This window comes from Engystomops pustulosus, chromosome 5 (assembly GCF_040894005.1).
Source record: "Engystomops pustulosus chromosome 5, aEngPut4.maternal, whole genome shotgun sequence".
Lineage (NCBI taxonomy): Eukaryota > Metazoa > Chordata > Amphibia > Anura > Leptodactylidae > Engystomops > Engystomops pustulosus.
Genome location: NC_092415.1, coordinates 193149173 through 193161580, shown reverse-complemented (window position 1 = coordinate 193161580; position 12408 = coordinate 193149173). Strand labels below are relative to the sequence as shown.

Below are 12408 nucleotides of genomic sequence, written 5' to 3'. Positions count from 1 at the left end.
ACTTTCCAGACATAACTTTCCTGATTCTTAGAAATCTGTGGTTTTAAAGAAAATGTACATTTTTATCTGTATGCAAATGAGTTTGGGGCTCCACTGGTAATGGGGCTACAACTGATTGTGCACCTGGTTTCTTTATTTTATTCTGCCAGTAACTACATATCACCAATCCTTTACAGAATGATTGACATTTCCCATAGAAATAAGGTTCAGAAAGAAGAGAACAGGTGCACCAGCTCCGCTCCCATTGCACCTGGAAGCTAATTAGCATAAAATTGGAATTTTCTCTAAAATGACAAGTCACTGGCAAACAGGAAAGTTATTCCTGGAAAGCTTATAAAGCGTTCTACTCAATTCTACTTTTACTTGTGGGTAAGTTGGGAGCCGGTAGACCCCCTTTAATATCCGTTGCAACCCAAAGGAATCTAAAGACTATAAAATTACGGTGTCCTCCATCCCCAGTGTAATGGACAATTTATTTTTTAATTTTTTATTATCATTTTCCATTCTTCCCGGTAATAATTGGGGCACAGTATATGATGAGACGCCTGGTGGTAATAATGAAACCTGTGGGAGCACTGATCTAATAAGACAGGGAGACATGCCGAGGAGGGAGCCATTAGAAATCATATGACAGAAGTGGCTTCAGGGAGCAGATAAGGCACACAGCAGCGAGAGGCCAGGCAACAATTCATCGGAATGAAGCACAACAAATGAGAATGCTCAGTGTGAGGATGGATGGTGATACTCATGAAGACCGAGCACGTGGATTGTAGTGTCGGTGTATAGAAGTATCAGGTCTGGAGCTGTGGAATTGAGGATAGCCTTAAAGGGGAGCTGGTAGACCCCCTATAAGAATGGAGCCATGAGGTGCTGATCTACAGAAAAATATAGAATGTCCTTCAGATATCACTATTTCGTGCCAAATTATCTGCATATCTTGGGTGGCTCCATGCTATGTAAGTAATTATACCCTTCATAGAGAGTATACAGATGGGGCATAGCAAGGCAAACTACATCTCCCAGCAAGTTGAGGCTCATAATGTGCACTTTTATTGGAGTGTTGTCAGGAGAGAACTGCAACTCCCAGCCTCAGAGCATTCTTTTTCTACCCTCCGTCCACCCATATGACTGGTCCTTTGACTGCAGGACCTGTTATGATGTAACCAATCTCCCAGCGTCCGGTCCTGAGCTGCTCACATAAATGGGCCGACATCCTGGCATTTGCTAGATCTCTTCACATATGATCCTCTGGCAGGAGTAGGGCACTGGGCAGTGCTCTTAGGCCAGCAAAACACGACTGAGGTCAGTTTATGACTTATGGATTGTGTGCTGACTGGACTTCATGGACCGATCCGATCACAGTGCAGAACAAGGGTCTCCTTGCGTCATAGGGACATATTGTGCAAAAGGTGCCTTCATGCCTGCGAAACAATAGCGACAAACTATAGTCATTCAGCACTGCTGTTTTGCATGAAAGTTGTGACTCCTTGCACCATATAACAGGAGTCCCATTCTTAGCAATTTGCTCGGTCTGGCCAGTTCACCATGGTTCGGTGCTGAGGCTCCCAGGTCTGTCATGCAGAGTTTTTTATTGATAAAGAATAACTGTATATTCACAATATTTTGCAATACAGTTTCCAGAGAACATCTGCCATCCTGAAAGTCTGGGAATGGAATGACCCAGTCTTGGTGGGGCTACTTTTTTGAGAGCCTCCCAGTCTTGGGAGAAATTCTGATAGGGCTTTCATGACTTCCCCAGAGATCCTAATTTTTCCAGTTTCTCTCACATAGAGACATGGGGTAATTCTGGGTCTCTGTAGCAAGACCAAAAGGTTGTAGAAGCCTTAGCTAACCATCTAAAGGTCTTTCGAGCATGGCCAGATGCCTTGTCCAGGTTGTGGCAGATTTTCTGGCCAAGAAGGTGCTCAAAAACTGACTAGGCTTGGGGGGACTGAATCCTCCGACTCAAAGAGATCCAGAAACTGTAACCTTGATTCTTCACCACTGAGGGACCCACTCTATCCAGCCAGAGTCAGGGCTCCAGGGGGGCTGCTATTATTTAAGAACCTCCTGCTCTTGGCAGAACTGGGATGAAGAGCCAGGGTTGGATTCCCTTACACATGTAGTGTGACCCTGACTCAAGGACACACACGTCCTTTGCTACCTTAGAAGACACGGGTTGAGCCTTCTTCATACATGGTGGGTGTTGCCTGCATTACACTGCTGGTGGTGAGCATTAACCACTGCTGGCGGTGTCTGGGTGCCCCCATCTAAAATAGAATAAACGCTACCTGTGAGCTCAAATCCGTGACGTCAAATGTGACAGTTCCCACGGCAGCCTGGAGTCTGTATAAGATTCTAGGACCTGTTATTGGGCAGGATCTATAACAGTGTGCCGGAGATCGGAGACTGTTATAGATCCATAGCAAATTGTCCATAAACTGCAATACTGTGGTAGGAACAATCAGATCCCCCAAGGGCTAAAGTAGCCCTGGGGGTCTTAAAAAAAAAAAAGGTAAAAAACAAATTTTAACAACCCTAAAAATTAAAATCACCCCCCCCCCTTTCCTTTGAACTGATATAGAAATAAACAAATAAAATCATAAACATGTTAGATATTGCTAATGGAAACGTCCCTTTTTTCCATTCTGCAACACAAATTTTATAAAAAGTTTTCAATAGGTCACACAGTCCCCAAAATGGTAGCATTGAAAACATCATCATTTCCCACAAAAAATGTCGCCTTACACAGATCTGTACGCTGAACGTATGAAAAAGTTATTGTTTTCAGAACAGGGCAAAATGAAGAAATTTTATTTTTTACAAAAGGTTTCAGGATCAGGGGTAGTGGACCCACTGGACCATCGCGGATGATGATGTAAGCCGACACCTGGGACCGGAGTCTAAGTGGTACCTGGTTATCGCCACCAGGTCGTTCCACAGGCTTGACTTTGTCCACGGTGGCGGCCAAGGCGAAGTACAGAATCATCAGGCAGAAGCATGGTCAGGGACAGTAAGGAGGTGAAGACAAGCAGCACAGGATCAGAGTCGGGGACGTAGTGGAAGGTCAGGATAATCGCACATGGCATCAGCTTTCTCTAAAGCTAGACAGCACAAAGATACGGCAGGGGACACGCAAAGGGGCTAGAATTTATCAGGGAAGGCGGCTGGCCAGCGCCAGTTACCGGCGGAGCGCGGGCATTGGGGAGGCCACCACTAGAGCCGGGAAAGGTGAATTCGGTGAACCCGGAGGTACCCAGTTTAAATCTATTAAAATATAATAAAACCTACCTCAATTTGATATCTCTTTGATCCTACCGACCCAAGGAATAAAGTTTGAGGAGTCAATTGGAGCACAGAGAAATTGTCGCAACTTTATTTTTAGCGCATTTAGAAAATAAGTTCTTCTCCAGCTCAATAAATTTAAAAAAATTGAAAAATGATGGATTTTTAAATATGGGGAATGAAAAATTAGAAATGTAAAAAACTGAAAATGACCTAATCCTTAAGGGGTTAAAGTGGTTGAAAGTCTGGACTTTTCCTTTAAGCTGCACACAACCTCCTCCAGTGCGGACTTATTCCATACAGAACGAGAGAAGCGCGGAGAGTCTGACATTGAGACTCCAGCAAGAGGTCGCGGCAGTAATGAGCTTATCCCCGGTCAGGTGACCCCGCGATGTTCATTCCAATTCACCTTCAGGTTTCTGACTTATGAGTAAAAAGCTGAGACTGACTTTACTCATCCCGAATCTGATGAACAGATAGAAGACACCTTGTAACTTCCCTGAGTCCTGATTGTCTCCTGACCTTGTTCTATAAGTGAAAACCAATGAAACTTATATTGTGGACTGATGCAGTAAATATTGCGTGGTTATACTCTGCCAGAGGCTTTTACGTGTCCAGAAGTCACAGAGGAGGATGATGGGAGTGACCCGCATCTCTGACAAATAGTTCTATAGTCTCATGACTTCTAGCAACACGGTCCCAAAACTAAATCTGGAACATGACCTGTGTCTATTATGTACCTAACTGATGTCTCCTTAAAGGAAATCTACCATTTGATTTGATGCATTATGAAGCAAACATACCTTGAGAATGCTGTAGCTACACTGATGCAGAAACATATCTTGTTTAATCCCTGCGCTGAGTGTTTTTGCTGAGAAAACAATTATAAAATAATGAGAATGAGGCTCTGTAGCTCCTGGGTGCCCCGGAGCTTCTCCTCTACCCCTAATTATGCACTGCTCCAGAGAATTATGTAATCACTTTGTTGTACCTGGCAGGCAGAAGTAATCAATCACTGCACCATCCCCCAGCTGCTGTGTATCAGTCATCCAGCTCTGGTTGATTAGTCCTGTCTGGACAGTTCAGTCTGCATGCAACCCAACTTTCCCAAGGTCCTAAATTTTATAATTGTTTTATGAAGAAAACCACTTGGATCACGGATTAAACAAGATATGTTTCTGCATCAGTGTAGCTACAACATTCTCAAGGTATGTTTGCTTCATAATGCATAAAAACTATATGATTTAGGTCTGCAGGTTTAATATGTTTTAAAATAATTGTTTCCTTTCCAATGCCATAAATATATATATATCACTAGGCCTAATAACAGACTAACACTTTGTGCTCTGTCCCCTTTATATTACTGTGAGAACAACTCTGTTACAGGATCCAGCATTCACAATAGGTGATGTCATATATTATCTACTGCTGAACGAAGTGGGAGTGGGGGCAATGCTCCTGCACAGTGTAACAGCCTGTGCATCTGTAGAACAGAGGGGCTATAGGAATCAACCCTGGCTCATTAGCATAATTTTAAAAGTTGATTTTAAAAGGAAGGAAGCCATTGATACCAAATATAAGAAGATTATCTAGATCTACGAGTAAGTGCTGGAATTTCTTGATAAATTGCCTTTAACATCATCATTCAATGTAACTAATGTATATGGATATATATGGAAATATGTAGCATATTTCTATACAGAGATAGCTTTCCTGTTTCCAAACCATTTTAGAGATGTTTATGGAAATTAGCTGCTCATTGCATCAGAGGCGGAGCCATATCTACTGGTGCACTAAGAACCTCCCCTTTAACCAATTAATAAATATAAAATTTTCTCTAAAATGAGAGATTGCTGGGAACCGTATATATAAATTGTGGAGAATAAGGTACTTCTAGATCCCCCAAAATTGGTGATGGGTAACAAGTCACAAATTCTTGTGTAGTTCCAATGCCTGAAAACGGAATATTTTCCATATACTATGACTGTGACTTTTGGTGCGAGTTCTCCTTTAATTCTAAAAATAGATAAAAAAATAAAGTAGCGCGGATAATGGTAACGAGATGACACAATGTTAATGGAAACAACGTGTTACTAAACTTAAATCAAGAAATGAAATGGAGCATCGATTCGGCTAAACTATTGATTGTAATGTCTTGTTGGTTGCAGTTGGAGAAGAGCCTGGAAAATGCCTTGAAGATACAGATTTTATATGCAAAAACCAGAAATGTATTGAATCCCATCTAGTGTGTGACTACAAGCCGGACTGCGAGGACTATTCCGATGAGGCTGACTGCGGTATGTACATCTCCTGTAGCTTTATCATAGACGCTGTTATTATTACATTAGTTATTGGTGGTCATTTACTAAGGGCGTTTTTTACGTTTTGCGCCGATTTTCCCTGAATTCCCTGAATTCCCCGGGATTTTGGTGCATGCGATCGGATTGTGTTGCATCGGTGCCGGCATGCACGCGACGGAAATTGGGGGCGTGGTCGTATGAAAACCCAACGGATTCGGAAAAACCGCCGCATTTAAAAAAAAAGTGTCGCTGGACACGCACTTACCTTCACTAGGAATAGGCCGGTGAACTTCAGTGCATTCAGCGCAGCAGCGTCGCCTGGTGGACGTCGGAGGAACTACCTTAGTGAATCGCCGGAAGACCCGAATCCACCGCAAAGAGAACGCACCGCTGGATCACGAATGGACCGGGTAAGTAAATCTGCCCCATTATGTCTATGTTATACATGTTTTATTGTATTATATATAGGCAGGCCCCGGGTTACATACAAGATAGGTTCTGCAGGTTTGTTCTTTAGTTGAATTTGTATGTAAGTCGGAACTGTATACTTTATAATTCTTGCTCCAGGCAAAATTGTTTGGGTCTCTATGACTAGTGGATATTAAAAATGTTGGGTTGTCATAAGAACCAGGATTAACACTAAAGCTTCATTACTGACACCTGTGATAACTGTTATAGCTGATTATTGTAGCCTAGGACTAAAGTACAGTAATTACCAACATCCAGAGGTCCGTTTGTAACTAGGGGTCCTCTGTAAGTCAGTGTTCTTAAGTAGGGGACCGCCTGTACAGTAATCTTTTTTTCATATTTTTTTTAATGCAATTCCGTTTAGTCATTGTTCAGCATCACGTGACATCACATTAGTAATTTGGGTATAACAATAATTTCATTTAAAAAATAATCTTTATATCAAATTCTGTAAATCGGGGTCACTATTTTGAAAGTCTGTAATATAATTTGTTTAAAATGTAAATGATCTGATTTACAATATTCACACTCGGTTGAACGGAGCTGAAGCAAGTAGCGATATGAAAAATAGAAATTCCTTTGTGAAATTAAGTAAAATGTGTTAAGCCAGGATGAGCTAATCCCTTAATAGACTTATAGGAAATGGTACGGAGGACGGAGGGGCTTGGGAGAGCGGTGATGCAGATGTTGATGGAAGTAAATGACGGATTTATCTTGGTGCTTTTATAGTAAGTGATTTTTCGGTGTGAATAAGTGAATGTATCCCATGTGCTCATCCATTATTTCCTGTATACATAGGCGAGTACACCAGCCTTCCTGGGAGCTGCAATTTCGAGCATTCTGATGGTAGAGATTTTGGATGTGACCTTACACAAGACGATGCGGATGATTTTAACTGGAATATACAAGACAAAGTCAACAATCTTCTAAACACAGACCACACTCCAGGTATATAATGATATATTGTACTGTGTGTTTGGCCTGGAGCCATCATGTTAGCGCTTGTGCACTCACTCTGGCATCCGGCCACCGGTAATGAGGCAACAGGAGACCACCTACCAATAACGGAAAATCCTGTAACCATACAACAGCCCAAAGGTGAATTTAGAAGCTGGGAAATCCCCAATAAATGTGTTTTCAGAAAATGTCAGAAAACTCCCTGAGGTAGGAGCAACGAGAAATAAAAAGAGAGCCTACCTACACTTCTCGGGGCACATGGCTTTCCAGCACTTACGGCTGAGCTCAAAATGTATCCTAACTATGTATCCGATTTTAGAAAACCTCAAAACGTCTCCAACCATCACTACTTATGTATGCTCTCAAAACATGTTTTTGAGAAAGATTTTAAGATCTGTGCCCATTTTGGATTCAGTGCCTAAAAATGCACTGCTGGCTGTCATTTTGTCACTTGCACTGACCTACACTAGGCTGAACATCGTCTGAACACTCCCGGCTGCCTTAATTGATTTCCACCACTCATCTGTCTCCTGCTGACTTTGTTTTGGGCTCTAGATGGTTAAGACAAGTATAAAGGACAGATGACTCCTCCACTCACATTGCTCTCCTGCTCGTCTGGATTGTCTGGATCTCAGGGGATCGGTCCAATCACACTTTGGCCCGAGACTCTGATATCTCATAAGAGGATTTTCTGTCTACGTCCCAATGCTTGCTATCAGTCTTCTTTGGAACCAGCCAGCATTTCAAGGACCTCCGGATTTCTTAAATTTTTACCTTGATTTGTCTCTTGATTCTGTACTGCAATGTCCTCTTGGTTTTGACCAATATTTTTACAACCATTCTTTTGTGTTTATCTTTCATGTTTTTTGTCTCCATGTGTTCACTTTGGTGCAGGTAGCGAAGGTTGACCATCCAGCTGTCCCTACCTACTTGCGAAAACTACCATTTAGGGTTGGTTAAGTAAGTAGGTGAGGACAGTTGGTTGGGTCTAGCTTGAGGACTCACTGTCCTTGTCCTTTACTTTTCCATCTACTGTCAGTTTCCAAAAAGTTCAACAGCCCCTTTAATGGCATCTTCACCTGGAACTATTAATTAATCTATTTTCTGATTTAATTGTAAAAGTGTATGGAGCACAATGATCTATTATATGATGAGTCCCTTAACCGAAAACATACATTTCCAGCCCAATAATGAAAAATTCTCTCTATACCCTCCTTTTCCCCTTATATGTATCTGATGTTTGATGTCAGATATGGAATCAATCTCTCCTACTTTTATTTCTAAACCTAAGTTTTAATACTCAACATACAGAATTATAAAAAAAGTTAATGGTAAGAATACAGAATTATAAAAATAGTTAATGGTAAGTAAGGCATGTATGTGTGTGTGTATATATATATATATATATATATATATATATATATATATATATATATATATTGTTGCCCCCACCCTGGTCCCTTGAAATTACAATTCTCAAGTTCTGCCTTAAATTTGTGAGTTTATACAGCTTTGAAGGAATTGTAAGGATCTTTTAGTTACAATATCCATACATGTCCAGGGACTGGGTGTAGCCTCGAAACTGAATGCTTACCGGTACATGTTTTCCATATTAATGTGATGATCCTTCCTATTTTTCTAGACTTTTTGACTTTAGATATTTTTGACTACCATCACCTATAAATGGTTCTTATAGTCTATATTCTTAGCTGCTCCAGGATCGTTGCACATCGGCTCGAGACTGGTGGAAGTTGTCCTTCTGCCTATTCTTGGCATACAATTAATTTCCTAACCACTTAATGAATGAAGAACAAAAGACTCCGAAAAAAAGGAGAACATTGCGTCCTTCTATTTATTTTCAGTATTTGGATCACATACTTGTGTCAGACCTTTGGCGCTGAGCATGTTTGTCCTTGAGAACTAATTAGGTAGAGACGATTGTAAACCACATAAGCTTTGTAGTAAGCCAGGGCGATCTATTCCCTCTTCCAAAAAGTCAGCCAAGTCCTCGGATCGCTACATGCTCTGTTTCAAAAGGACAAAACTTTATCCATATTTATGGATGGAGTCAGGTCATTTTCATTACAGCTCTCCACAATATTGACCTGTAATTAGATGTATGAAAACTTATTACCCTGAGCAATCTGCGTCAATATCCTAAAATATCTGAATATTTACTCTGGAAGACGAAGAAGACTCAAAACTTCTCCACTCATATTTATCTGTGTATATACTGAATATGTATGTCAGGGAACTTCAACAACCACATAGGGGCACATTTACTTACCTGTCCTGCTCGATCCTCGAAAGTGCATTGTTCATGCGCCCGATATCCTGCATGTGCCGCTTCCCCGCTCAGGTCTGCCGGAGTTCACCTTCTTCTTCCTGGTGCATGTAAGTGCATTATTTGACTGGAATGCACATCTACCGCGATTCACTAAGTTCATGCGCCCGATATCCTGCATGTGTCACTTCCCTGCTCAGGTCCGACGGAGTTCACCTTCTTCTTCCCGGTGCATGTAAGTGCATTGTCTTGCGCCACAAATTGAAAGTTAAATCCCGTGCTTAGTCCGAATCAGTCGAAACGGCCCGCTCCTCATTTCTGTCGCATGAATGTTGGCTCCGCTGTGCCAAAATCCGATCGCGTGCGACACAATCCCCTGCTAAATACCTGTCACAACGGAGCAAATCCCCAAAATTTCTAAAATCCAACAAAAGTGCAGACCCTTAGTAAATAAGCCTCGTTATCTTCACCTACAGCTATTCATTAATTTACTATCTAATGTGATTCTGTTTGTTAAAGTGTTGGGATCACAGTGACCTTTAAATTGGATAGGTCAGCAGTCAAATCTTTGGGGTTCCAACCCCCAAAACATCCACTAATCAGGTGTAATCAGTAGTAGAATCGACATTAGCAGTGGAATGGACATCAAGATTGGCGCTCCTGTGCTCAAATCTTCCAAGAGCCTCTTAGTAAAAACAGGTGTAAACTTTTTTGCTATAGTCTCCGCCGGTTTTTCCAAGTTCACGCCCCAACCTGCTTACCGACAAAACTGGCAGAGAAGGTATATAGAAACTCCCACAGATAATATAGCTAAAAGAAGATGGTTTTGGTCTTCTTCCAGTGGTTACAGCAGCTCATCTCCAGATGAATTGAGTAGATGAAATCAAAATTTAGATGACCCCCGAATCCACTATTCATAAAAGGTGATGGTTGCACCACCCGTTCCCCCATTCCTGCGCAATGCCCACGACAAATTCACAGAGCATGCCCAGCACACTCTTCAATGGACATGTAAAGCACATTGCTGAATCCTGTTAAAAGCAACTGAGGCAAGATGATCATAATAACAAAAACAGATCATAAAAAATAATTAGTTCTTAGTTTTAATTGTTTAAAAAAAATGCTCCCGAAAGACAAATGCAAGAGAGGACAGGATAATGCGGGGCATCTCCATGGGTAATCGTTTCAACACTGCAATTGGATTTTTTTTCAGTAATGTTAATCACTAATATTTTTATCACTCTTAGGCCTCATGCGCATGAATATGTCACGGCCCCGTAGACCTCTATTGGGCATATAGACAGTGCGGGGCACGGACCATACATCACCTCGCCTGGAACGTTCTGACTACCCACCCAGCAGGTCCAATTTCTTCCAGTCTTTGTGGCCTGGGCAGTCACTTCCTATGGATATCGACAGGGTGAACGGGTTTGCCATAGCCCATTGCTTTCGGCACGCACGAAAATACACACGAGGCCTCCCTGTGATTGCTGTATGACAGCCTGAGGAACCTCTCAGAGGACCCCAACTGTTATAGAAACCAATCGTCTTTCCCATATCAGAGCAAAGATGGTGGCGCCCATGTGCCGTAGACCCTCTCCCTACAGTCAATAGGTTAAAAAGAGACTACTAGTTCCCAAATCTCGAAAGTTGTATAACTATGTGAAAGGCAAATTATAACTTTACATTTCCCAGTAATGTAATTTTAGAGATTTTTTTGCAATTCATGCAAATAAGACTCATCATCTATACAATATGTATATAAAATCACATATATCTAAAACAAAAAAAGGCTTTTGTTTTGGCAAAAAAAATAAAAAATTAAATCTAGGGAGAAAATATAATTTGCAGTGAAGAAACATGAAAAGAAAATAATTGGCTTCTGCCACAATACACTGGACTCAGTGTCACCACATTATCAAGCTAATTGTAAATTGTCCTTCAAAGCATTACCTCCCTTTGAAGTGTAAAGCAGAAAAACACAAAAGAGGGTTGATTCGTATTCACACGGGGAAAAAAAATGGCATTATATTTTTTACTATTTGCAGTGTATACATCCAACATTGCAAATATTACTTTAAAATACATCACCATAGTTGAGTGCTTGAATGGATTTGGATAAAGGGAATGTGTCAGCAGGTTAGGACATGTCCTCACACTGCTGTGGACTTAGCTCTCTGTATTGGGCTTGAGTGCTGTAGTATTTTTCCAATGGCAAGCTGCCACTTTTTGCAGATGGGAGGGGCTGTTGAGGAGCCCAATACAGAGAGACAAGAGCACAGCAGTGCTAGGACATATATGCTATAAGGTGAAATGCCAAAATTTGGTTGACATATGGGCATAAATTCTGTTTTTGAGAAGTATAAGACCCCTCTGACATGTATAATTTGTCCAAAGTAGGCAACCCTTTTTATATTACTTACTCTTTATCCACAGGATAGGGGGTTTGATTGCTTGAGTTCAAATTCACATGGAATACAGGGGAGGGGGGGGGCAATTGTGGTTAGTCGGACCCCTACTGATCCGACATATAAAGCGGTATTCCAGGAATCAGCATAATTAATATTAATAAGGGACATTAAAATATAAGCTAATATGTAATTAGTTGTTATTTAAAATTTTGCTCCCCTTAGCAGAAAAATGCTGTGGACATACAATGTAATGAAGAATTAAAATGCTACTGGCCCTTTAATTAGTCCTATAACTTTGTCCCAGTGTATAAGCCACAGGACAGAAGATGGCCGCAGGTCACATGCCCACATCACATGTCCTGTGACTTCCTGGGCAGGTCATATGTTCATCACTATGTTTGGCTGTAGTTGGTTGCTCGCAGTGGGTTTGATGCCTCTGGGAAGTTGTTGGGGTCAGGGCCGATCAGGATTAGCGGACGGAGCCATCATCCCGGAGCGGAGAAGCCACAGATATCTGTGCTGAGCAGTCAGTTCATAAAGTGAGAAGTAATAGTTTCAATACAGAACTGGAGCCCTATGAGTCAGAAGTGAAGGTACGTGAGAACATGACTCAGTGGGGCTGAGGTAATGTGCAATGACGGCAGTTGCACACAGATATAGGATGTGAGAGACACATGTAGTTTATTAGTTGCCTTTACTGTGA

The 12408-nt window shown here is 41.5% G+C and overlaps 1 protein-coding gene across 1 annotated transcript in view; it reads left to right on the top strand.

Annotated features, from left to right (window-relative positions):
* The window catches only part of MALRD1 (MAM and LDL receptor class A domain containing 1), a 235355-nt gene that overhangs the window by 144869 nt on the left and 78078 nt on the right, over positions 1-12408 (top strand). The window contains exons 27-28 of the mRNA XM_072154795.1: positions 5454-5582; positions 6852-7001. Coding sequence (XP_072010896.1) covers positions 5454-5582; positions 6852-7001 — 279 coding nt within the window. The remainder of the gene's footprint in view (positions 1-5453; positions 5583-6851; positions 7002-12408) is intronic.